Here is a 26,782-nt window from a genome sequence, read left to right as displayed (position 1 = left end):
TTATTATAAGATTAAATATAGATGATTAAAATTCATTCTTCTGAGATCTTCTGCATATACTTGTTTGTATTTTAACCATACTAGTTCAAGATCAGACTTTTTATTCATGTCTCTGCATATCATTTTCTTCCAAGAATCAAAGAACTTTATATTTAGAAGCACAATGTATCACAAAGAATATTTTTGATTTTTTTGAGTTTGATTTGTCAAAAACTTTTTTTTAATAATGGTATTATTAATACATTCAAATATTTCTTTTCACTTTCTCCTTCTGGTATATCATGATAGTTAATCTTCATTGTCAACTTGACTGGAGTCTTAATCCCCATTGAAATATACTTCAGGGGATGTCCACTAGTGTGTTTTTATGTTTGCTGTATTTTATTGCAGCAGCCATAAGAATGATGCAAATTTACTATGGGGTATGTGTTGGGAAAATTTATCATTAAAATTTCCTATCCCTGGAATTGTCTTTCTTTGAACATTTTTCATTGTTAATTTAATTTCTATACTTGTTTTCTCTCTTCTGGTTAGTTTTACATATATATATATATATATATATATATATATATATATATTCAGGAATTTGTATTTTTTCTGTTATCGAATCTGATGCTCTGTGGGTTGTTTAGAATATTCTGTTTCAGAGCCATCTCTTATTCTGGCCTCTACTCAGAATTACAAATTTCAGATCATTTGATAAATGGTTTCAGAGAACAAACCTAAATGATGAATATATTGCCTTCAGAGGACACATAGGCGTTATTAAAATTTTGTTTTTATAAGAAAGGCCTGGTATAACAATCTATCATATACCTTTAAAGAGCTCTGTCAACATAACTCATACTATTGTATTTCTAGAAAATTCATTGAGATAGAAGACCCTTTAATATTTCTTGAACTGATTTTATACAACCTGCCACTCTATGCCTTACTATTAAGTCTACTGAAGTTTGTACATCTAGATCACTAAGTTCATTTAGCAAAATGTCATGATGTAATGGGTCTGTATAAAATTTTGTGCATGGAGAATGATTAAGTTCCCTGAGACATAATCACTCATGTGTAAACGTTGATACAGCAGCTAAACACGATGTTGTGGGAGCATTGCCAGGAGAAATCAAAGTAACTTTTTTTTAGTGTTCACTGGCATGGATGAATAAAATCATTTGCTATCAATACAGCTGTGAACGAAATACCAGAATGTGTGTTAATTGCTAGAGTGATGAAGCCATAGCTCACATAGGAGCTTTTAATTTGAGTCATTAAGCTTAATAATCCTCTGTTAAATTCCAAGAGCCATCATTTTTTTTTTTGCAGAGGCTAAGAGGACATGCTAAATAATACACAGTGTAGTTACATACCTATTCATCTTTTTAAGATCCCAATTGTGGCACCAACTTCTACAATCTTCTAGTAATATTATATTGTTTTTGGTTTACTGTTTATCAGATAGAGGCAGTTCTAGTGACTTCTCTTTGGTCTTTACCACAATTTTTAAATAGCTTTGGAAGGGTCATGTGAACAAGTTAAGCATGACATCTGCTAAGGTTAACTGTTCCAAATATGTATTCTGGAATTTAGGAAATAATTATAGGTTGATGATTGGTTGGGTTCATTGGCAGGCAAGTGAAGGACAAGTTTGCAATTTTCACCTGATCTCCATAAAGGACTACACTTATCTGGTGAAACAACGGAAATCTTATTCTAAAATTAGCCTCAATTGAGAGAAATGACCAATAGTTTCTCCAAATTTCAGTTATCTCTATTAAATACTTCATAATTACCTCGATAAAAGATCATAAAAACCTTGTAAGACTTATAATAATAGTTTAGAAAATAAGTTGGACAGTGTATATGAGTCTAAGGTCTATAAATATGTTCCCAAAATTCAATGAGAACTATTTACTACTAGCTTTTATGATTCTAGTACATACTGCTCAATTGACCTAGACCTTCATGTAAAAGTCATATAAAAGCATAGTAAGATTTCCTTTCCATTTTGGTTCCAGTGATAACATGGTCAAGCAATTGATGTCACAGTAATTCATATACCAAACATACTATAGTGACTACTGCTTTGAATATTATGTCCTTTATGGAAATTTCATTCATTCATTATCTCTTTCACAATGGAGGACTGTACATGGTCTCTACCATGTTAAAAAAGGAATCAATTTCAATAGTTTTACTTTTCTCTATTGAGTGACTTTAATTTTCCAATCTGGACATCAAAGAAGTGTGATGACAGCACTTTTTATTTTTAGTTTTTCTTTTATTGAAAATAGATTTTGTTATGCAATATATTCTGTTTTACCCTCCCTTAACTCCTCTCACTTCCTCTCCACCTACCCTGCTATCCAGATCCACATCCTTTCTGTCTCTAAGGAATAATAATTAAAAAAAAAGAAAAGTAAAGTAAACAAATAAATCAGAATTGGAAAAAAACAAACAGAAGAAAAAGAGTCAAATAAAACAGAAGTAACACATATAGATGCAAACACACACATTTGCACACACAGGAATCCCATAAAAACACAAAACTGCAAGCCATAATACATGTGTCAAGGACCTGTAATGTTAAAAAAAGGTTCTGACACAACATTTTGAAACAAAGATACCATTGAGTTCTGAGACAGATAAGGCCTAAAGTACTGGGCCATGTCTTAAGCTAACAAAGAGCTCTGACATGCGCAGTAGTATCCTGACCCAGAGGACCCTGAAACTGGACCCTCAAGATGACCACTGTTGACATATGACCCAGCGTCAACCAGGAAACACCATGGCAGCTGGAAGCAAAGCCCACCAAAAAGTACACACAGAAATACCTCCTTCCTTTAACAAACAAGATTGCTTACAACCTCTCAGAGCCTGTGTTGTTGGGTTCTGCATCTACTCACCCCCTGCCCCCGGGATCAGAGACAGTGGGACCCCAGCTGCAGAGCAAACAACAGAGTTCGGATTTGCATTCGCCATCTACTGCTGTGAATGTAACCTACTCTTAAGAGTGACTTGGATTATATGAGCGAGAATTGTTGAGACCAAGGTTGGATAAAGCACAGGGACAAATAGCCAAACGAATGGAAACACATGAACTATGAACCAATGGCTGAGGGGTCCCCAACTGGATCAGGCCCTCTGAATGGGTGAGACAGTTGATTGGCTTGATCTGTTTGGGAGGCATCCAGGCAGTGGGACCGGGTCCTGTGCTCATGGCATGAGTTGGCTGTTTGAAACCTGGGGCCTATGCAGGGTCGCTTGGCTCGGCCTGGGAGGAGGGGACTGGACCTGCCTGGACTGAGTCTACCAGGTTGATCTCAGTCCTCGGGGGAGGCTTTGCCCTGGAGGAGGTGGGAATGGGGGGTGGGCTGGGGGGAAGGTGAGGGGGGTGGGAGGGGGGAGAACAAGGGAATCCGTGGCTGATATGTAGAACTGAATTGTATCGCAAAAAAAAAGAATAAAAAAAAGAAAAAAAGAAAAAGAAAAAGAAAAGGACTATCAGTGCCTGTGCCTGACCTAAGAGAATTTAGTCCATCCACAAAAAAAAAAAAAAAAAAAGAGTGGCTTGTTTCTTGCCAGGCGGTGGTGGAGCACGCCTTTAATTCCAGCACTCAGGAGGCAGAGCCAGGCAGATCTCTCTGAGTTTGAGGCCAGCAAGGTCTACAGAGCGAGAGCCAGAACAGGCACCAAAACTGCACAGAGAAACCTTGTCTCGAAAAACCAGAAAAAAAAAAAAGTGGCATGTTTCCTTGGTGAGATTCCCTTGGTTAATTTTTTCATTTGCAAGTTTTATCGATTGGACATAGTTTCTTGGTTAGGGAAGGAGGCTTGTGTCTCCTCTCAGCTCTAAGACTCCTTCTAAGACCATTCCAGGCCCTGTGCATGCTGCCACAATTCTTTGAGTTCATATATGTTCAGTTCTCCTGTGTTTAGAAGGCCTTGTTTTCTTGATGTCCTCTACCATCTCTGTCTCTTATACTATCTGTGCTTCCCCTTCTACAGAGTTCCCTGAGCCTGAGGAGAGGGATTTGATGGAGACATCCTGGTTATGAAAGAGTGTTCCAAGGTTGTTTAAAGAGTGCTCCAAGGTCCACTGTCTGCATATTGTCTGGTTGTGGGTTTCTGTGTTTGTTCCCATCTGCTGCAAGAGGAAATTCTCTGATGATGGCTGGGCAGAACATTGATCTCACTATAGGAGAATGTGTTTAGGAGCCCTTTTATTGCCATGTTTCTTTTTTTTTTTTTTTTTTTTTTTTTTTTTTTTTTTTTTGGTTTTTCGAGACAGGGTTTCTCCGTGTAGCTTTGCGCCTTTCCTGGGACTCACTTGGTAGCCCAGGCTGGCCTCGAACTCACAGAGATCCGCCTGGCTCTGCCTCCCGAGTGCTGGGATTAAAGGCGTGCGCCACCACCGCCCGGCCCTATTGCCATGTTTCTTAACAGAACAGTAGAATTTAGTTTTCTCTAGCTCTCCAGCCTATCTGGTCTCAGGTTCTTCACTGCAAGCAGTGTTGGGTATGGGTTCCATTTAAGTGGGCCTTAAATCAAAGCAGATATTAGTTGTAGAGTTAGGGTTTCTATTGCTGTAATGAAACACTATGACCAAATAGCAAGTTGGGAAGGAAAGAGTTTATTTGGCTTACACTTCCACACGTCTGTTCATCACTGAAGAAAGTCAGGACAGGAACTAAACAGGGCAGGATCCCAAAGGCAGAAACTGATGCAGAGGCCATGGAAGGAAGCTACTTACTGGCTTTCTTCCCATGGCATGCTCATCCCATGTGGTTCCCAGGGATTGCACCACCCAACATGGTCTGGGCCCTCCCATACTGATCACTAAATGAGGAAATGCCTTACAGATGGATCTCAAGTGGGCATTTCCTCAGCTGAGGCTCTTTCCTTTCTGATGACTCTAGCATGTGTCAAGTTAACATGCAAAACAACCCAGTACATTTGTTTATCCCACAACTTTTGTGCCAGTGTTGTATCAGCATATCTTGCATGCAGATCATTCTTGCAGATCTACTGGTCTGTAGCTGGGTTTGTGTTTACCTTCCAGTACTGTGAATAGTAGTCTGCAGCAACGAAGGTTGTAGTTAGATACCAGCTCTACTTCTCCAATTTCAGTGAATTGTGTAAGTGTTGTCTTTGGCAATAGGGCCTCACTATCAGTTTTTGAAGAGCAACCAACACCCTTGGCAGTTGCCTAAGTTGTTTGGGAGTTCCACTACTACTCTAGCCTGAATTTCAGTTAAGCCCTGCACTTTCCATCACACATAGACTGGACAACAGCTACCTCTCCCAGAACTTGACAATTATTCTAATTTTCTCAGTGTCTCCTAAAGATACTGTCACCTTCAGACAACAGGATGTAATTTAAAGAACATGACATCCACATTCCTGAGATGTGGGGTGGGTGGGTTTTGGTCATTCAGTGGGTTATGGATATTTGTCATTGTTTAAGGTGGTTGATTGTGAATTGTTATTGGTCATGGTCAGGGAGGAAACTAAACAAAGGGGTTGATTTAAGGGATTTCTTTTTCTCTTTTATCCTTTCTTTCCTATCTAATTAGAAAAAGGGGTGGTATAAGAATGATAGGAAAAAGGGTAGATTATTGAATTTACTTTTACTTTTAAACTAAAAAGCAATTACTAGTCTCAAATATTCTCTGCGGATATGGATTTTTTGTATATTGATACAAATTTAAGGTTATTTTTGTTACAACATACTGTAAAGTATTGTACCTATACAACTCATTTAAAATGGTAATGTAAAGTTCTTTTCCTTGAAAGCTACTATTACAAAATGTTTAAGATAATTAAGATAACAATCAAACTTGTAGTCATGTTAGGTATTCTTTCAATGTTAAACAGAGATACATATTAGATAGATAGGTGGTCTTCAAACACTTTAGAAATCTATAGATTACGTCATTTGAGATGTTTTAATAACATAATTCTTCTTATGACAGTGAGATATGTCTGCTCCTGGCAGCACCAATCTATTTTAAAAAAGGATAATGGTCATCAAAGAACCTCCATATGGAGTTTGTTGTCAATGTGGCAAAGCTAGCCACTGGGCAAAATAACTGTCCTTGCCTCGACTGCTGACAGTACACACAGGGCACAAAACAATACAGCTGCTGAAGTTTGCTAAGACAAGGTAGGCCAGTCCTTAAAAATTCCTGCTTCACAGACAATCTGTCAGATTTTCAGTCGTATAGGCCAAAGATGGATGCCCAACATTGCAGAACATTGAATGACTGTCCAGGCAGTCAGCTGTCTCTGTCACTATAGTTTTGGAAGATGTTCTGCACTTCCTCTTTACTCAGGTAATATTTTATCCTTCTTCAGTCTCTGATGGGGTTGAAGATTAAGTTAGTTACAGTCTTTTGTTTTCATTGTTACAAAATTCAGAAAAGAAATTCACAGAAGAGATAGAAATAAATTTTATAAATGTGAGACATAAAAGCTTAAGTTGTTTAAGAAAATATTTTAAGGTCTAAAAAGATATTTTTTATGTTGATAATACAAGTTATGATATACAGTGGTTTATGTATAAAACTTTGGATTCACCAAGATAGGGGAGATAATAGAGTACTTTGTCCAAAGTTGCCAAATACAAATGGAGTGGACATTGTGAATATAATTCTTACTTGATAATGTTTCTTATTGTATATAGTTTCATTGTTTTAGAGTTAAAACCTTTTCTTTTTATTTAGACAAAAATGAGGCAATGTTGTGGGATAATCTTTTAGTATACTGTGAAGATGTGTCTCTGCTAAGGCACCTTCTGGTTGGATTAATAAAAAGCTGAATGGCCAAAATCTAGGCAGGAGAGGATAGGGGGATTTCCAGGCACATATAGGAACTCTGGGGAGAAGAGAGGAGGGATTTACTAATGAGACACAGAGAAATTTGTATGTAGATTATAAAGAAGCAGTAAAGATACACATAACAGAATGTAGGTTAATATAAATGGAATAGTTTAAATTATAAGAGCTAGTTGGAAACAAGCCTAAGCTAAGGCCAAGCTTTTATAAGTAATAGGAAGTTTTCCTTGTCATTATTTGGGAGATGGAAGTCCAAAGAAAGACCAGCCAGATAGTGTTCATATATGTATATACTCTGGGAAGTTTCTACTGTGTTAGGTTTCCATATAACTTCTCAAATTGCCCTTAGTTTTAATTATCTCTCCCAGTATTCCCTTCCTTGTCCCCACTTCCCTCTTGTGCTAGTTTGAAAGAAAATGGCCCCCAAAGGGAGTAGCACTAATGGGAGGTGTGGCCTTGTTGGAGGAAGTGTGTCACTGTGGGGGTGGGCATTGAGGTCTTCTATGCTCAAGCCACACCTAGTGAGACAGACCACTTCCTGTTTTCTGAGGGTCAAGATATAAGAATTCTCAGCTACCTCTCTAGCACCATGTTTGTCTGTATGCTATATGCTCCACCACGATGATAATGGACTGAACCTCTGAACTGTAAGCCACCTAAGTAAATATTTTTTTCTTTATAAGAGTTGCTGTGGTCATTATGTCTCTTCACAGAATAGAAACCCTAAGTCATCTCTGCTTTCCCACTTTTGTCCTAATATTCCAGTCCCTACCCTACCCATCTATACCTATTCATTTTATTTTTCATTCCTAGTGAAATAGATGGCTCCCCCACAGTTTATTTTACTCTATTCCTAACTTCTTGGGATGTCTCTCCATATCATCTCTTCCTATAGTTGAGATAATAGGTATATCTGTTAGGCCCTATCATGGTGGATCACAGGCTTAGGGTAAAATATTCAATCTAATCCAATTTCTCAAGGATTTGAATAATTTTGTGTAAATGAAGCCAAAGTGTGTCAGGATTTCAAATACACAAATTTCATGACCCATTATTGGCCATGCTTCATCATTACTGTTAGAAACATTTCTAATTACCTAAGTGTAGCTGGAAGTTTCTCTAGTCCTGCCCAGCTCCGCTGTCAGTATGAATCTCTCCCACTTGCGTCCCACAGCTGCTTGGTCCCAAGCAAACATACAGAGGCTTATACTATCTATAAACTGTATGGCCTATGGGTCAGGCTTCTTGTTAGCTAGTTCTTATAACTTAACTCAACCCATTTCTATTAATCTATATGTTGCCACGTGGCTGTGGCATTACTGGTCTGCTGGCATCTTATTGCTCCTTTGGTGGTGTGCTAGTCTCCTTACATTCTCTTTTCTTTTCCTATCTCTTCCATTCAAATGTCCTGCCTAACCTTATTCTGCCTCACCATTGGCCAAACAGCTTTATTTTTCAACCAGTCAGAGCAACACATATTCACAGCATACAGAAAAACATCCCACAGCACCTAAGCTGAAATTTTATGCAAATATCACTGGGCTGATAGCAACAATTTTGGCCTGTTTTTATTATATATTTATTATACTATTATTTCACACCTATATTTACTATTAAAGCTTATGTTTCCCACATTTCTTTGCATTAACTTAGGTAGTCAGGTAGTTCTTTCAAAGTATCACAGTTTTTCTCCTCAGCCACATGCTGCATAGGTATCTCTTGGGACTTGATTCATTTGATTACATTCCTTCCATTCTCTTGCCAATTTCTCCCTAATTGCTGAGTATATTTAAGGTCATAGATTTCAACTTTAACTTTGAAGTATAATGCTTGTAATTCTTCAAGACAGTTACAATGAATTTCTTTTCTTTTTTTCCCTTTAATGAGATGTAGTTTAGTTATTTGCTTGTCTTACTATTGTTGAAAACTGACCTTTTTGTAACCTGCTTTTCTTTTTTCTTACAATTTTTATTATTTAAAACAATTTTTAAATTTAAACATTTTAATCATATTATTCATCTTCTCCCCCAAGTTCTTCTAGACCCTCCCCCATTTCTACCCACCTAATTGTAGATGGATGAATCTCTCCTGCCTACCTGCTCCCAAATAACCATTACTCAGAGGCTTAATATTAATTACAAACTGTTCAGTCTATGGCTCTGGCTTTTTGCTAGCTATCTATGACATCTTAAATTTACCCATTTTTATTAATCTATATTTTACCACATGGCCATGGCATTACTGGTCTGCTGGCATCTTATTACTCTGGTGGCTGCTGGCATCTCTCCCCACTGTGCCCTTCTTTCTCTCTGTATTCAGTTTGGCTTTCCTGCCAAGCAATATTCTGCCCTGCCATAGGCCAAAGCAGCTTTATGAACCAATGAAAACAACACATATTTATACTGTATAGAGGGACATCCCACATCATTTCCCCTTTTCTGTCTAATCAAAAAGGAAAGTAAATTACATATAACAGAACAGTTATCAAGCAAGAATTATAGGTACAATATTTAGTCTATATGTATTTGGCAAAATTAAATAAAATATTATATCATCTATCTTATTTTTTTGAGTATAAAATTTCATATCTAATTTATTTTTTATCATAACCAAGGAAAACTATAATTATAACTATCTAGTCTTCAACTCCATCAAAGATCCCAGAAGGATATAATATTATCTGAGTGAACAGGAATTGCATTGCAAGCAACTTCCATAATTCTAGAAATGACATTGATATCTGGCTGCCTGGACAGTAATTTGAAGTTTTTCTGTAATGTTGGAGTGTCCATCTTCAGGCCAAGAATATCTGGCAGATTGTTCAGTGAAGCAGGACATTTGAAGAACTATTCACCTATTTTGGCAAAGTTCATCAGTTGCTTTCCTCTGTGTCTTGCAGAATGTCTGACAGATTCTTCTGTGAAACAGGAACCTGAAGGAATATCTCACCTTGTTTTGGCAAAGTTCAGTGGTTATTTTCCTATGGGTCCTGTATGTCCAGTTTATATAACATACTATCAACCAGTCCAGGCAAGAGCAGTTTCTTGCCCAAATGGCCAATTTTACCAAGAAGAAAATAAACTCCATATGGAGTGTCTTTGATGATCATCATCCTTTTTGAAGTAAATTGGTGTTGCCAGGAGCAGAAATGTCTTGCTGTCCAGAAAAGTCTTATGTTTTTTTTTTTTAAATTTATTTTGCAATACAATTCAGTTCTACATATCAGCCACGGGTTCCCTTGTTCCCCCCCTCCCGTCCCCCTCACCTTCCCCCCAACCCCCCCCCCCCCATTCCCATCTCCTCCAGGGCAAAGCCTTCCCCGCAGACTGAGGTCAATCTGGTAGACTCAGTCCAGGTAGGTCTAGTCCCCTCCTCCCAGGCCGAGCCAAACAATCCTGCATAGGCCCCAGGTTTCAAACAGCCAACTCATGCAATGAGCACAAGATCTGGTCCCACTGCCTGGATGCCTCCCAAACAGATCAAGCCAATCAGCTGTCTCACCCATTCAGAGGGCCTGATCCAGTGGGGACCCCTCAGCCATTGGTTCATAGTTCATGTGTTTCCATTCATTTGGCTATTTGTCCCTGTGCTTTATCCAACCTTGGTCTCAACAATTCTCGCTCATATAAACCCTCCTCATTCTCGCTAATTGGACTCCCAGAGCTCCACCCAGGGCCTAGTCATGGATCTCTGCATCCAGATCCCTCAGTAGTTGGATGAGGTTTCTAGCACAACAATTAGGGTGTTTGGCCATCCCATCACCAGAGTAGGTCAGTTCGGGCTGTCTCTCGACCATTGCCAGTAGTCTGTTGTGGGGGTATCTTTGTGGATTTCTGTGGGCCTCTCTAGCACTTTGCTTCTTCCTATTCTCATGTGGTCTTCATTTACCATGGTCTCCTATTCCTTGTTCTCCCTCTCTGTTGTTGATCCAGCTGGGATCTCCCGCTCCCCCAAGCTCTCTTTCCCTCAACCCTCGCCTTTCATTACCCCCACTCATGTCCAGGCTGTTCATGTAGATCTCATTCCATTTCTCTGTCATTGGGTGATCCCTGTGTCTTTCTTGGGGTCCTGTTTTCCAGGTAGCCTCCCTGGTGATGTGAGTAGCAGACAAGTCATCCTTGTTTCATGTCTAGTATCCTGCTATGAGTGAGTACATACCATGTTTGTCTTTCTGAGTCTGGGTTACCTCACTCAGGATGATTTTTTCTAGATCCATCCATTTATCTGCAAACCTCATGATGCCATTGTTTTTCTCTGCTGAGTAGTATTCCATTGTGTATATGTACCACATTTTGTTTATCCATTCTTCAGTTGAAGGGCATCTGGGTTGTTTCCATGTTCTGGCTATTACAAACAATGCTGATATGAACATTGCTGAACAAGTGCTCTTATGGTGTGGTTGAGCATTTCTTGGGTATATGCCCAAGAGTGGTATAGCTGGATCTTGGGGGAGATTGATTCCCAATTTTCTAAGAAAGCGCCATATTGATTTCCAAAGTGGTTGTACAAGCTTGCATTCCCACCAGCAGTGGAGGAGAGTTCCCCTAGCTCCACATCCTCTCCAGCATAAGGTGTCTTCAGTGTTTTTGATCTTAGCCATTCTGACAGGCGTAAGGTGGTATCTCAGAGTTGTTTTGATTTGCATTTCCCTGATGATTAGGGATGTTGAGCAGTTCCTTAAATGTCTTTCGGCCATTTGAGTTTCCTCTGTTGAGAATTCTCTGTTTAGTTCTGTAGCCCATTTCTTAATTGGACTGTTGGGCATTTTGATGTCTAATTTCTTGAATTCCTTATATATTCTGGATATCAGTCCTCTGTCAGATGTGGGGTTGGTGAAGATCTTTTCCCATTCTGTAGGCTGTCGCTTTGCCTTGTTGACCGTATCCTTTGCTCTACAAAAGCTTCTCAGTTTCAAGAGGTCCCATTGATTGATGGTTTCTCTCAGAGTCTGTGCTACTGGTGTTCTATTTAGGAAGTGATCTCCTATGCCAATGCGTTCAAGACTACTTCCTACTTTCTCTTCTAGCAGGTTCAGAGTAGCTGGATTTATGTTGAGGTCCTTGATCCACTTGGACTTAAGTTTTGTGCACGGTGATAGATATGGATCTATTTGCAGCCTTCTACATGTAGATATCCAGTTTTGCCAGCACCATTTGTTGAAGATGCTTTCTTTTTTCCATTGTGCACTTTTGGCTTCTTTGTCAAAAATTATATGTTCATAGGTGTGCGGATTAATGTCAGGGTCTTCAATTCGATTCCATTGGTCCACATGTCGGTTTTTATGCCAGTACCAAGCTGTTTTTATTACTGTAGCTCTATAGTAGAGCTTGAAGTCAGGGATCGTGATGCCTCCAGAAGTTGTGTTATTGTACAGGACAGAAAAGTCTTATGTTTTTAAAATATTTTAAATGTCATATTCTATAGGTCTTTGAAGTGTTTGAAGATTATCTATCTAATTGAAATATATCTTTGTATATCTAGAAAATTTAACTAATATGACTATAAATTTGTTTATTATAGTTGACTATTAATCTGTATTTCTTAATGATACATTACAATTTTAAATGAGTTGCATAAATATAATACCTTAAAAAAGAGTAGAAATATACATACAATATAACAAAATTGACCTTAAATTTGTATCAATAAACCAAAACCCATACCAATGTAAAGTATTTTGAAATTAATAGTTGTTTTTTGGATTAAAGTAGATGCAATAATCTACCCTTTTTTTAAAATCATTTCTATACATCTCCCTCTTTTTTCTTTAGAAAGAAATCTACTATGACCATTAACCATTATAATCACCCCCTTTAGATAAAAACAAACATTTATAAATAATATTTTGGGAATTTGGGCATAGCTTTCTATATTACTTTCTGCTGATTGGGGACACTGATAATCTTATGGAGATCCTGAGAAAATTTAGAATTATGGTCTAGTCTTTACTGTAGTAGTCTGTGAGGCTGCACTGTCTTAGCCTGTCACGTTGAAGCTGTTCTGGATATTGGATCATCTGGACCATAGATCCCATTGGAGAGTTCTCTGGGGGTCTTCCTTATGGAACCATATTAACCTTGAAGGAATCCATAGCTTCTCATCCACTGTGGAAACAAAAGCAGAACTTCTTTTCCAAAGCAACATATTCTTAGACCCAAATTTTGAAGTCAAGATACTTTTAAAATATATATGTTGGTTTAACTTTGCAGCCTTTACAATCAAATGTCTTTCTGCAGTTAGCTCATTAACAGTAAGAATTCAAATAAAATACAATAATATACATAATCTAGACTCTGTATATTTTCCATCTTTCTGTGGCTTATTTTTTATATTACTTTTATTGTCTCTTTGAAGACTTTATTTTAAAAACTATTTATTTCTTTATATAATTGCCTATACTCCTTTTCCTCTCTTCCAAGCCTATGTACATTTTTAGACACACTGTAAACCATTTAGAGATTTTTCTATTTGAATCTGTCCTATTGTGTATCTGTAATGCCTTTCTGACCAGGAAAGTTTTTAAATTGTTAAGCTACATGTCTAGGACCGAAGCTGCATTTTTAACTGATGGCTCCTCCCCACTTGGTTTTTTAACATAGTGGAGGCACATTTACCATCAGCTCTGGGAGATACTCTGGAACTACCACTAACTATGGGAAGTGTAGATGTAACCAACCTTCTTATTAAATAAGAAACACAGAACCAATTCAAAGAAGAAAGCCAAGAGGTCAGAGCTAAGAGCTAAAACCTTACCCTTCCTCCTGCAGTGGTCCTACCTCTCCAAAAGAGAGCTACTTCCTGTGTTAAAGTCTTTATAAAGACTTTCGGTTCTGCCTTCTCATTGGTTGTAAATCCAACCACATGACCGCCTCATCACTGCCTGCCTGTACAGACCTCCATGTCTTCTATGGTTGGTATTAAGATTAAAGGTGTGTGTCTCCAATGCTGGCTGTATCCCTGAACACACAGAGATCTACCTAGCTCTGCCTACCAAGTGCTGGGATTAAAGGCATGCACCACCACTGCCCAGCTTTCCTATGGCTTGCTAGTAGCTCTGATCCCGGGGCAACTTTATTTATTAACATACAAATAACATTTTAGTACAAAATAAAATATCACCATAGGGAAGTAGTAGGTATATGCCTCCACCAAGCAGCGTGCATCCCAGAAACCTTACAGCAAAAGTTAAATCTGCCACACAGCATGCTGCATGGCTTGGAGATGCCTCTGTGTATTATGGCAGGAATCCACCACACTGTGCTCAAGCTCAAATGCCACAGTGTCTCTGTTCTGTGACTTGCATGAGAGAGAGACATGAACTAGGAAGCTGCTCTTAACTCTATTTTAGAATCTTCTTAAAGCTCTTTCAGGTTTTAGGTGGAAATTCTTGCCAGCACATTTGAGCACCATTTGTAGCCTGATGCCTTTCTCTATCCCACCTGGTCCTGTGGTCCTGCAGTCACTTATAAAATAATCACTCAGAGGTTTAATATTAATTATAAACTGTTTGGTCTATGGTTTGGGCTTCTTGCTAGCTAGCTCCTTTATTTGAAATTAATCCACTTCTATTAATCTATGTATTGCCACATGGCTGTGGCATTGCCGGTCTACTGACATGTTCCTCCTTGGGCAGTGAGCTCGTGTCTGTCCCAACTCCACCCTTCTTCATCTTCATCTTCAGTTTGAATGTAACACCTAACCTTATTCTGCCTTGCCATTGGCCAAACAGCTTTATTTATTAATCCATGAGAGCAACACATACTCATAGCATACAGAAAGACATCCCATAGGCCCCAACTTTAAGTCATTTCTGAAAAAAAGAAATGAAAAACAAACCTGATACAACAAAGCCCACACAACCAAGAAAACAAAATGAAACAATACCTAAACAGAAAAAAACCACCACCAAACTCTAACCAAATAAAGCACATACAAAAAGCTATGATCCAGTATATGTTGTTCGCTTACTCCTGATCATGAGGCCTGCCCTTGAGTGGGTGATAGACCCAGTGTCACTCCACTGGAAAAAAAATATTTTCCCTCTCCCAGCAGGTATAGATGACAGTTTATTTGTTACCTTTCCCCTAGGGGCTATATTTTTGTTCATTAATTCACTTTAAAAAATATAGCAAAACAAAATATTATAAGATAAAACATAAACTATCACAACAATGTTAGACAGGAAATAACAATGAGGCCAAGAAAAGGCACATGAGTAATTCACATACTCATCTGGAAGCCATAACATAAACAAAGATAACCTGGTGCAAACTTGTGTGACCTCTGTACATTCTGCTTCAGTCTCTGTGAGTTCATATTGTCTATGCATATGTTGATTTAGTGGGCTTAGTTTATTTGGGGTCATCAATCCCTACTGGCTCTTACACTTTTTTTGGCTTCCTGTTCTACAGGGTTCTCTGAACTGAGAGTAGGGCTTTGATGGAGACATCCCATTTAGAGCTGAGTGTTTCAAGGTCTCTGTCTGTCTGTCTGTAATGTCTGAATGTCACACTCTGTATTTGTTCCCATCTGCTGTAGAAGGAAGCTTCCCCTGATGATGGCTGGGCAAGGAACTGATCTATGAGTAAAGCAGAATATCACCAGGAGTCATTTTATCACTACATTTTTTCTTTTTCTTTCTTTTTTCTTCTTTTATTTCTTCTTTCTTTCTTTCTTTCTTTCTTTCTTTCTTTCTTTCTTTCTTTCTTTCTTTCTTTCTTTCTTTCTTTGATCATCATTACTTGGTTTTACCATAGGTCCCTGGGTTCTGGTTCTTTGTCACCCAAGCAGAGATGGGTATGGGCTCCATCTCATTGAATGAGCCTTAAGTAAAATAAGACATTGGTTGCTACTCCTACAAGCTTGTGCTACCATTTCCCTAGCATATGTGGTGGACAGCACACCATTGTAGATCACTGTGTTTGTTTCTGGCTTAGTGTTTATTTCTATTTCGGTAGGATTCAGAGTATCGTCGTTTACCAAAGATTCTAGGGGTAGAGGCTCTGTGTAGGCAACAACTTGACATTTCCATGTTCAGTGGGTTGTGTAGGTGTTGTTTTTAGCAATGGGGCCTTGCTGTCAGTTTGTAGTGAGCAACCTGAATGCTTGACAACTGCCTTTAGGTTGTTTATGGATTCCCATGGGGCCCCTTTGGACAACTGCTGCATAGATGTAACCCAATCCTGGTACTGAAAGCTTTTTCTATGACCAGAGATAGCTGGGGTGCTGTGGGATGGTCTGTATGTCAAATGTGTTGCTGACTGGTCAATGAATAAATCACTGATTGGCCCGTGGCCAGGCAGGAAGTATAGGCGGAACAAGGAGGAGAATAGGGCTGGGAAGTGGAAGGCTGAGTCAGGGAGACACTGCGAGCCGCCATCAGGACAAGGAAGATGTAAAGTACCGGTAAGCCACAAGCCACGTGGCAAGGTATAGATTAATAGAAATGGATTGATTTAAGCTGTAAGAACAGTTAGCAAGAAGCCTGCCACGGCCATACAGTTTGTAACCAATATAAGTCTCTGTGTTTACTTGATCGGGTTTGAGCGGCTTGGGACTGGCGGGTGAGAGAGAGATTTGCCCTGACTGTGGGCCAGGCAGAAAAACTCTAGCAACACTGGGGTTCTGTTCTCCCATATTATTTGGCAATTTCATTTAGATCACACACACACACACACACACACACACACACACACACACACACACACACTCTTTAGGAAGTTTCTACTGTATTAGTTTTTCTTATTACTCCCCCCCCAAATGACGCTTAATTTTAGCTGTCTATTGCAATTAGGGAAATGCAAATTCAAACAGCATTCAGATTTTATCTTACCCCAGTCAGAATGGCAAAGATCAACAAAATAATCAACAAGTGTTGTAGTGGGTTTGGAAAAATGTTGATTCCCATTCGCTGTATTTGGGATAGCAAACTGGTGTATCTACTATGAAAATCAGTGTGAAAAATTATCAAAAAGTTAAAAACAAATGTATCATATGACCCTGGTATACCACTCCTTGATGTATGTCCAAAGGACTCAACATCCTAATCTACATACTTGCTCATCCATGTTCATTGCTGTTATATTCACAAATTTTTAGGAAGTAGAAACAACCTAAAAGTCCCTCAAGTGATGCATGAATAATGAATATGTGGTATATATACACCGCAGAATACTATTTAGCTGTAAAGAAAAATTAAACCATGAAATATGCATGGCAATGGATAGAACTAGAAAAATCATATTGAGTGAAGTAACCTAGACTCTGAAAGACAAATATTTCATGTTCTTTCTTATTGGAAGGTCCTAGCTACAAATCTTCTGATGAGAATACATATCCTAGAATAACTGCAGAAACCAACAAAGTAAAATGGGATCGTGGTCAGATTAGATGGTTGGGTAACAATAGAATGAGGAACAGCAAGGTAGAAGTGATCTGTTCTGGGAATTGGAAAAGAGAGGAGCTCTAATTAGGAATGGAGGAAGTAAATACAGAAGATAGAAGGAGGAGATTAAGATAACAGTAAGGACTCCTGAAAGTCATAAGCAATTATACTAAAAATCTACGACATATGCAATGAACTTCTATTTGTGACACATTCCATTACAGAAAACCACAACCAAACAAATTTAGAGTAGTGGATCCCAGTTTGAAAGCATACCTCTACAATACAATTCATAGACAAAAGGCTTAAAGATCACTTTGGCCATCCCATCACCAGAGTAGGTCAGTTCAGGCTGTCTCTCGACCTCTGCCAGCAGTCTGTTGTGTGGGTATCTTTGTGGATTTCTGTGGGCCTCTCTAGCACTTTGCTTCTTCCTATTCTCATGTGGTCTTTATTTACCATGGTCTCCTATTCCTTGTTCTCCCTCTCTGTTGTTGATCCAGCTGGGATCTCCCGCTCCCCCAAGCTCTCTTTCCCTCAACCCTCGCCTTTCATTACCCCCACTCATGTCCAGGCTGTTCATGTAGATCTCATTCCATTTCTCTGTCATTGGGTGATCCCTGTGTCTTTCTTGGGGTCCTGTTTTCCAGGTAGCCTCCCTGGTGATGTGAGTAGCAGACAAGTCATCCTTGTTTCATGTCTAGTATCCTGCTATGAGTGAGTACATACCATGTTTGTCTTTCTGAGTCTGGGTTACCTCACTCAGGATGATTTTTTCTAGATCCATCCATTTGTCTGCAAACCTCATGATGCCATTGTTTTTCTCTGCTGAGTAGTATTCCATTGTGTATATGTACCACATTTTGTTTATCCATTCTTCAGTTGAAGGGCATCTGGGTTGTTTCCATGTTCTGGCTATTACAAACAATGCTGATATGAACATAACTGAACAAGTGCTCTTATGGTGTGGTTGAGCATTTCTTGGGTATATGCCCAAGAGTGGTATAGCTGGATCTTGGGGGAGATTGATTCCCAATTTTCTAAGAAAGCGCCATATTGATTTCCAAAGTGGTTGTACAAGCTTGCATTCCCACCAGCAGTGAAGGAGAGTTCCCCTAGCTCCACATCCTCTCCAGCATAAGGTGTCTTCAGTGTTTTTGATCTTAGCCATTCTGACAGGCGTAAGGTGGTATCTCAGAGTTGTTTTGATTTGCATTTCCCTGATGATTAGGGATGTTGAGCAGTTCCTTAAATGTCTTTCGGCCATTTGAGTTTCCTCTGTTGAGAATTCTCTGTTTAGTTCTATAGCCCATTTCTTAATTGGACTGTTGGGCATTTTGATGTCTAATTTCTTGAGTTCCCTATATATTCTGGATATCAGTCCTCTGTCAGATGTGGGGTTGGTGAAGATCTTTTCCCATTCTGTAGGCTGTCGCTTTGCCTTGTTGACCGTATCCTTTGCTCTACAAAAGCTTCTCAGTTTCAAGAGGTCCCATTGATTGATTGTTTGTCTCAGAGTCTGTGCTACTGGTGTTCTATTTAGGAAGTAGTCTCCTATGCCAATGCGTTCAAGACTACTTCCTACTTTCTCTTCTAGCAGGTTCAGAGTAGCTGGATTTATGTTGAGGTCCTTGATCCACTTGGACTTAAGTTTTGTGCACGGTGATAGATATGGATCTATTTGCAGCCTTCTACATGTTGATATCCAGTTTTGCCAGCACCATTTGTTGAAGATGCTTTCTTTTTTCCATTGTGCGCTTTTGGCTTCTTTGTCAAAAATTATATGTTCATAGGTGTGCGGATTAATGTCAGGGTCTTCAATTCGATTCCATTGGTCCACATGTCGGTTTTTATGCCAGTACCAAGCTGTTTTTATTACTGTAGGTCTATAGTAGAGCTTGAAGTCAGGGATCGTGATGCCTCCAGAAGTTGTGTTATTGTACAGGATTCCTTTGGCTATCCTGGGTTTTTTGTTTTTCCATATGAAGTTGAGTATTATTTTTTCCAGGTCTGTGAAGAATTGTGTTGGTATGAGTGAAGGGGAAGGTCAGGAAGAGTGTAAGATCTGGGGAGCAGTAAGTTTTCTATTCGACTGTGTCTCCTAGAAATGTTGGGAGTCTCATCCATAAACTCTCATCAGCATGACTGACTAAACATGAGCTGAACAATCACAACAACAAAAGACCTGCTAACGTCAATGAACAATGAACAGAAGCCCAGGAAACCTCAACCCTACTCAAAAAACTGCTAGCTAGGGTCACCCTCATAGGTTCCAGGAAGTTTCCATTGTATAAGGTTTCTATACTGCTCCCTAGATAACCACCCATTCCAGTTGTCTCTCCCCATACTCTCTCCTTTTGTCCCTTCCCAAGCTGATCCCTCCTCATCCCATCTCCACCAGCCCCCAGTCCATATGGAGACTGAACCAGCCATCTCCTATAAAGAGACTAGGTTCCCAGTGGTGATACTGGGACAAGAATCCAGCCACAAAAGCTACCACCCACAACCTGATCTGCCTGCAAGATGCGCTGGGGGCAATCAATGGTGGCTCAGAGTATGTGGGAGTTACAAAACAATGACTGGTCTAACTTGAGGCCCAGGCCATGATGGGGAGCTCCTGCCCTATGCTGCCTAGATGGCAAGGATGCTGAAGCTGGATGGCTCAGAGACCTAAGGTAGAACTAAACACAACAAACCAAAAAAAGTCAATGGATTGATTCCTAAAGATATTTTGCTATGCTTACAGATCAATGTTTAGTCCAATTGTTATCAAAGAGGTTTCCTCCAGCAGTTGATGGGATGATGGGAGCAGATATAGAGATCCACCACTTGGGGAACCCTAATGAAGAGGAAGAGGAAGGATTTAGAATACCAGGAGAACATAGCCCACAGAATTAACTAAGGAGGGCTCATAGGGCCTCACAAAGACTGAAGCTATAACCATGGAGCCTGCATGGGTTTTCACTAGGCCCTCTGCATACATGCTGTGGTTGTTTAGCCTGGGGGTTTTGTTTGAACCCTTAAAAAGGGAGTAGGGGTAACTTGGACTCTTTTGCCTGCTTGTGGGACCTTTTTCCTCCTACTAGGTTGCCTTGTCCAGCCTTGATATGATGGTTTATGCCTAGTCTTATTGTATCTTATGCCATGTTTGGTTGATATAACTGGAAGGTCTGCACTTTTCCAAGAGAAATGGAGGAACAGTGGATCTGTGGGAGAGGGGAGGTGTGGGGAGGACTGGTAGAGGAGAGGAGAGACTATGGTCAATTTTAATGTATGAGACAAGTCAATTTTACTGTATGAATAAATTTAAAAAAATAAAAAGAAAGCCAAATCAAGTTATTGACTATTCCATGTTGAGGTTTCTCTACTAATAAAATATAGTAGCTTGGCAACAAAGTAATTCTAAGACTGGGAACAAAAGTTTTCTACAGGGAACAGTCCATGAATTAGTATCTAATATCACATTGTCATACCTATAAATTTATATATGAGTAACATTATATAGAACTGAACAGAATATATAACAGGACATATACACACATACACACATATTCATGCAGCAACAATCAATGAAAAGGAAGACATGAATTTGAAAGAGAGAAAGGTGGGTATATTGGAAGGGTTTGGAGGGAGGAAAGGAGAAAGGTTGTAATTATGTAATCTCTTTTTTAATCTCAAAAATCAAAGGAAACATTAATAAGAGTATCAACCCAACTCCTATGTTTTCTAATCACACAACAAATGTTGTGGCCACACAAAACACCATACATAACAGTTCTTTTTATAAATCAAATTTATGTCTAATCATCTAGTGTTAAAACACAAATTTACCTCAATTTGAGAATGAAAATTTTGCAATGTTAATATAATGGCATCCTACTCTTCAAAAATGTGGACCCAATTAAGACATAAGTGAAAAGGGGAACAACTTCTAGTGTTTTGTGTGATAAATGTAAGACCCAAAGGCCACATACTCCAGGACTATATTTAAGAATATTCTAGAAAAAGAATACTTACATTGATAACAAAAATATACTTAATGCCAGAGGCTGGAGAAATTGTCAACCAAAAGTTCACATGACCTATTTAAGTGACTGAAGTGATGTGTATGTAACAGAAACAATTAATTAAAAAGAGGCCACAAATTTGAGAGGGATGAAGGATGGCCCATGGGAGGGGTTGGAGGGAGAAAAGGGACAAGAAAGAACAATGTAATTATATTTTAATTTAAAAATCCTGTGAGCAATTAAAATCATGAATTTCATCCCCATAGTTGATTTAATTGCTGCTTTTCCAGAAAGTAGAATCAGGAATTGCTGACGATTTCAGAGAAGAAGTTTCCACAGCTGCAAACTGTATGCAAGCCTCGATAGACCTACACAGAAGAGTCTACATGACATTGTTTTAAAAAGAACTCACTATATGTCATGCTTTGTTATTATTCCCTGACGTGGATGATGATCATGTTAGTATCCATAGAGCTTCTGACTTGATGATTTGCTATAAGCTTTCAACCATGGTCAAGAAAAACACTCAGAGACCAAAAGGGAATTCCAAGGATAAAGGTTTTAAATTACAGTCTCTTTGTGAGATGGTTTATAGACTTCTAATTGTTATTTTACAGACACAATCTTAATTATGTGAGAGTTATAATCTTCCATTTTATAGATAAGCAAGTCATAAGTGAATCTTCCAGAAGACTTAAGAATTCATGGTTGATTCAGAAATTGAATGTATGTATTAATAATTTTTTCCATTGCCTTTGAGAACCTGGAACCTACTGACTACTAATTGAGGGGAACCCCCTCTGACAGAATTTATGTGATATTACACTGTGGTTTTTGTGGCTTCAGGCAAAGTCTTCATTGACTTTTGTTTTTTTTTCTTTCAACAAACAGGTAAGATTCTGTATGTCTTCAGGGTTGTTATTGAGATATGTTATTAACACAGGAGCAGGTACTTATGGTAAAAAGAGAAAGACAGTTGCAGTTGTTTTCTCAAAACCTTGGGAGAATTTGGGTAACAAATACAAACCTGTACATCATAGGGGGTTTTCTGAACTTTGTGAAACATGCTTATGTTTAAAAAAATTCTACAAACAAAATAAACACAAAGAACTCTAATTGATTAGTTGCTTACTTTATCAGAGTCATCTTCATCTTCCATTGGAGGCAAAAAATCTGGAAAAGTGAATGAGATAATCATTTAACATATGCAATGGTCCTCAGTGAGTTAACATGCTGTGAACTTCATTTTAACCTTTCCCATAGAATCTGGTGTTCTTCCCTGCTGCTTGTCTGTACACATTGAAGATGTGATTCAAAGCATAGATGTATGAAGACACTGTAAGTGAAGCTTGCTTTTTGAGTTTTCCTTTGTACTTGCTATAATTTCTTTAGAACACCAGAAACATACCAAACCCTCATTTTACTTAATGAAAAAGTTAAAAACAATTCCTTCTGCTCTGCATATGCACATATACATATGTAATACCATTATTTTTTTGTGAAACATAGATTAAAACTAATCATGGCTGTTAAGGTTGATAAATATGGTATCTTTATGTGTCATCCTCATGAAATTAAGTTGCTAAAAGTTTATGAGAAGTATAGTAAAGAACACATCATAACTAGAACCGGTTGCATACCCTTCCAATGGCTGAATTCTAACCCACTGAGCAATTTCCCAGATCCACCAAAGATAATAGTTAAAAATTTTTAAGTACTATCATGTAAGAATAGATCCAAATGAAAAAAAAGTCATGGAACTTTCCATTATAATAGATACGTGAGCTTAAGGAAACCCCCATGTTTGAACTTTTCAACCATTTGTCTTGCTGATTTGTCCAGCCATGACAATAATAACACAGAGAATGAATGAGTTTTATGATGAACAAATCCTTTTACCCAAACTAAAATATGATTTCAAGGAAGAATACTTGAGAATGGATAGTTTACAAAACTCATATCCTTTGAGTAAGAAAAGAATGAGAAAGAACTAGGGAAGGCACAGGGGATCTTAGTAACCCTTCAATAGGGAGAAAGGTAAATCAGGGAGAGAAATTTGAAGTTGAAAATTACTCCCAGACTGAATCTGTATACGTCAGTGTCCACTTTGACCAAATCAGTATAAAGACCATTGTCTCAGTGTAATTACAATATGATAGCAAGCATCAGGCTGTGCTTGCCATGCATTATTATGTTACTTTCCCTTTATTATCTTGTTTAATTCTCACAGTTATATCTCAAAAGAGGCTTCATTACTTCTTTTTGCAGAGGGAGATGTAATGTTCAGAGGAGTTAGGTTAGGACTAGTCACACTGGGGGGGGTCAAACAGTAAGTCTCTTATACATTTCTTCTAGAAACTAGGTTCTGTATCTGCTAAGTTTGATGGTATGCTATTCTTTGACTCAGAATTTCTTTTGCATGATGAAAACCTTCCCACCCTACTCACCCCAGCACATCTACTCTTCATAGAAGTGTGTTATTTACATTCAAGATTTAAACCCTTCCATATCTTAATAAAATTTTATGCTTTTAATAAACAGTCTGTCCCATTTTTGCAGACATATGTAGATATACAGGCAGTAATAAAGGGTGATTTTTGCATAAGAGGTTAAAACACAACCCAGAGCTTGTTAGTTTCCTGATGATACTTTTACAATGGAAATAAAAAGCATTTCACCCTCATGAATTTTGTTTTAGGGTTTATTTAACCTTCAGTGATAGTCTGCTAGTAAACGGCACAAAAACTGAGTTGATCAAAATATACTCCAAAGTATGTTTAAACCAACATAGACATATGGTAATAATAAATTGGTTTAAATTCAGTGCAATCTTAACTCAGTTTAGACCATTAAACTTAGGAATGTATTAGTACGTGTTAAGGGTTCATTTTAGTATAAGGCAGAAATCTAATTAATACTTGTACAATGAATGAGTCAATTTCTCAATCCTTATCCTTCATAATCCACAATGGTATAATAAGAAAATCGATAATATTGTTGAAATGAGATAGGAAAAGCATATACCTAATGTCCATATTTATTCTAAAAAGGTGAGTGAAGCAGAAATATCAACTACTGAAGTCAGGATGAGTGATTTTGTACATAGATAGTATCTATAAAAATAATTTTGATAAATTATGAAGTTGTTTACATTTCAAGCAACAGGTTATAATATTTTTTAATCACATGGATGAATCATTAGTATTCTTCAAATTTTGTAGTTTATTCTCCTGTGTATAATTAATGTACCAAATTTGATTTTCTATTTCATTACCTTGAATTGATAACTGTTTCTATAATAAGAATGTGTCTTGCCTTATATATTCCAATTTTAGTTCAGTTTCTTTATCAGTATGTCCTTTTTTCCTCATTGCTGCAGATCATCTAGTGCTGTCAGATGACAGTGATGGAGAACAGGACAGAAGTGACACAGTTTATTCTCATGGGACTCACTGATGCCCCAGGCCTGCAGCTTCCCCTCTTCATCACCTTCCTCCTCATCTACACCATCACCCTGTTGGGGAACCTGGGGCTATTCATGTTGATTTTTTTTGACTCTCGGCTCCACACCCCCATGTACTTTTTCTTAGGTAACCTGTCTCTGGTGGACTTTTGTTACTCTTCAGCTGTCACTCCCACAGTCATGGCTGGGTTTTTCTTAAGAGAAAAGGTCATCTCCTACAGAGCTTGTGCTGCTCAGATTTTCTTCTTTGGATCCTTTGGCACTATTGAGAATTTCTTGTTGGCCTCAATGGCCTATGATCGATATGCAGCAGTGTGTAAGCCCCTACACTATGCCACCACCATGACTACAAGTGTGTGTGCATGGCTGGTCATAAGTTGCTATGTCTATGGTTTCCTGAATGGCTCCATATACACTGAAGACACATTCAGGCTCTCCTTTTGTGGGTCTAATGTGGTCCACCACTTTTTCTGTGATGTTCCAGCAGTCATGGTTCTCTCTTGCTCTGATAGACATGTTAATGAGCTTATTCTTATTGACTTAGCCAGTTTCAATATCTTCTTTGCTCTTGTGGTTATCTTAATATCCTACATGTTCATTTTTATCACCATCCTAAAGATGCACACAGGTAGAGGATATCGCAAGGCTATATCTACTTGTGCGTCCCACTTTACTTCAGTCTCTATTTTCTATGGGACTCTTATCTTCATGTACTTACAGCCCAGCTCCAGTCATTCTATGGATACTGACAAAATTGCGTCTGTCTTCTACACTATGGTCATCCCTATGTTGAACCCACTGGTCTACAGCCTAAGGAACAAGGAGGTCATGAATGCGTTCAGAAGGATGGCTTAGAAGCCAAATAATCTTTTGATTATTTTTATCTTATGAAGATACGGAATACCTGGATTAATTCCTGCTCCTTTTTATATTCTAAGTAAAATTATGGACAGTGAGATTTATATATCACACTGATGAGTTCAGTAATGATCCAGAAAAGTTTTATTCATTAATGTTAAAAACCTTAGTATGTACTCACTCATAAGTGGATACTAAATGGGAGGGAAGGGATGGCCAGACTGCAACCCACAACTCCAGAGAGGCTAGCTTACAGGAAAAGGCCCTAGGAGGGACACATGGATGACCCCGTGAAGGAGAAGTGGATGAGATCTACATGAGTGAACTAGGTTTGGGGTGGTGGTGGCAGAGGGCAAGGAGTGGGGGATGAGAACATAGGGAAATGGGAGGGTCAAGCTGGAACAGAGACAGAGTGGGAGGGCAGAGAGGAAGATACCATGATAGATGAGGACATCATGGGAATAGGAAGAGGCAGGGTGCTGGGGAGGCTCTCAGGAATCCTCAAGGTTGACCCCACCTTGGTCTGCTTGCAGTAGTCCAGAGGGTGCCTGGACCAGTCTATTCTGGTGACCAGTCTAGCAAATAACCTAGCTTTCATCATAGAGCCTTTGTACAGTGACAGATGGAGGCAGATACAGAGATCCACGGCCAGGCACCAGACTGAGTTACGGGAATCCAATTGATGAGAGAGAGGAGAGATACTGCAGGTGAGGGACGTCGAGATCATGATAGGAGGATGTGCAGAGATGACGGACCACACTAGTGGAAGCCCATGAACTGTGGACTGGTGGCTGTGGAGCCCCCATGTGAGTGGACTAGGTCCTCTGGACACGGAAGACGGTTGTTTGGCTCGAACTGTTTGGGGGCACTCAGGCAGGGGAATCAGGATCTGTCCCTGGTGCATGGGCAGGCTTCTGGGAATCCGGTGCCTGTAGTGAGACACCTTGCACAGCCTTGGTGCAGTGGGAAGAGGCTTGGACCTGCCTAGGCTCAGTGTGCCAGGCTCTGCTGACTCCCAATGGGAGACCTCGATTTGGGGGATGTGGGGATGTGGGGTGGCTTGGGAAAGAGGGCTGGGGATGGGAAGAGGGAGGAGGGGGTGGTCTGTGGATAGCATGAGAAGTGAGTAGAAAATTTCTTAATAAAGAAAAATAAAATAAAATATAAAAAAACTTTCAATATTATTTTTAATTAATAATATTTTAATACTTAATTTTTTCATATGATATATTTGATCATA

The 26,782-nt window shown here is 38.8% G+C and overlaps 1 protein-coding gene across 1 annotated transcript; it reads left to right on the top strand.

Moving 5' to 3' along the window:
- The first annotated feature begins 24,618 nt into the window (after positions 1-24,618).
- LOC128125767 (olfactory receptor 5B3-like) lies at positions 24,619-25,539 on the top strand. The gene has a single exon (XM_052763457.1). The coding sequence runs from the start codon at positions 24,619-24,621 to the stop codon at positions 25,537-25,539; it is 921 nt and encodes a 306-aa protein (XP_052619417.1).
- Positions 25,540-26,782: the final 1,243 nt, after the last annotated feature.

This window comes from Peromyscus californicus, unplaced genomic scaffold, assembly GCF_007827085.1.
Source record: "Peromyscus californicus insignis strain IS unplaced genomic scaffold, ASM782708v3 Scaffold_4__1_contigs__length_199733344, whole genome shotgun sequence".
Taxonomy (NCBI): domain Eukaryota; kingdom Metazoa; phylum Chordata; class Mammalia; order Rodentia; family Cricetidae; genus Peromyscus; species Peromyscus californicus.
This window is presented reverse-complemented; position numbering and strand designations above follow the sequence as displayed.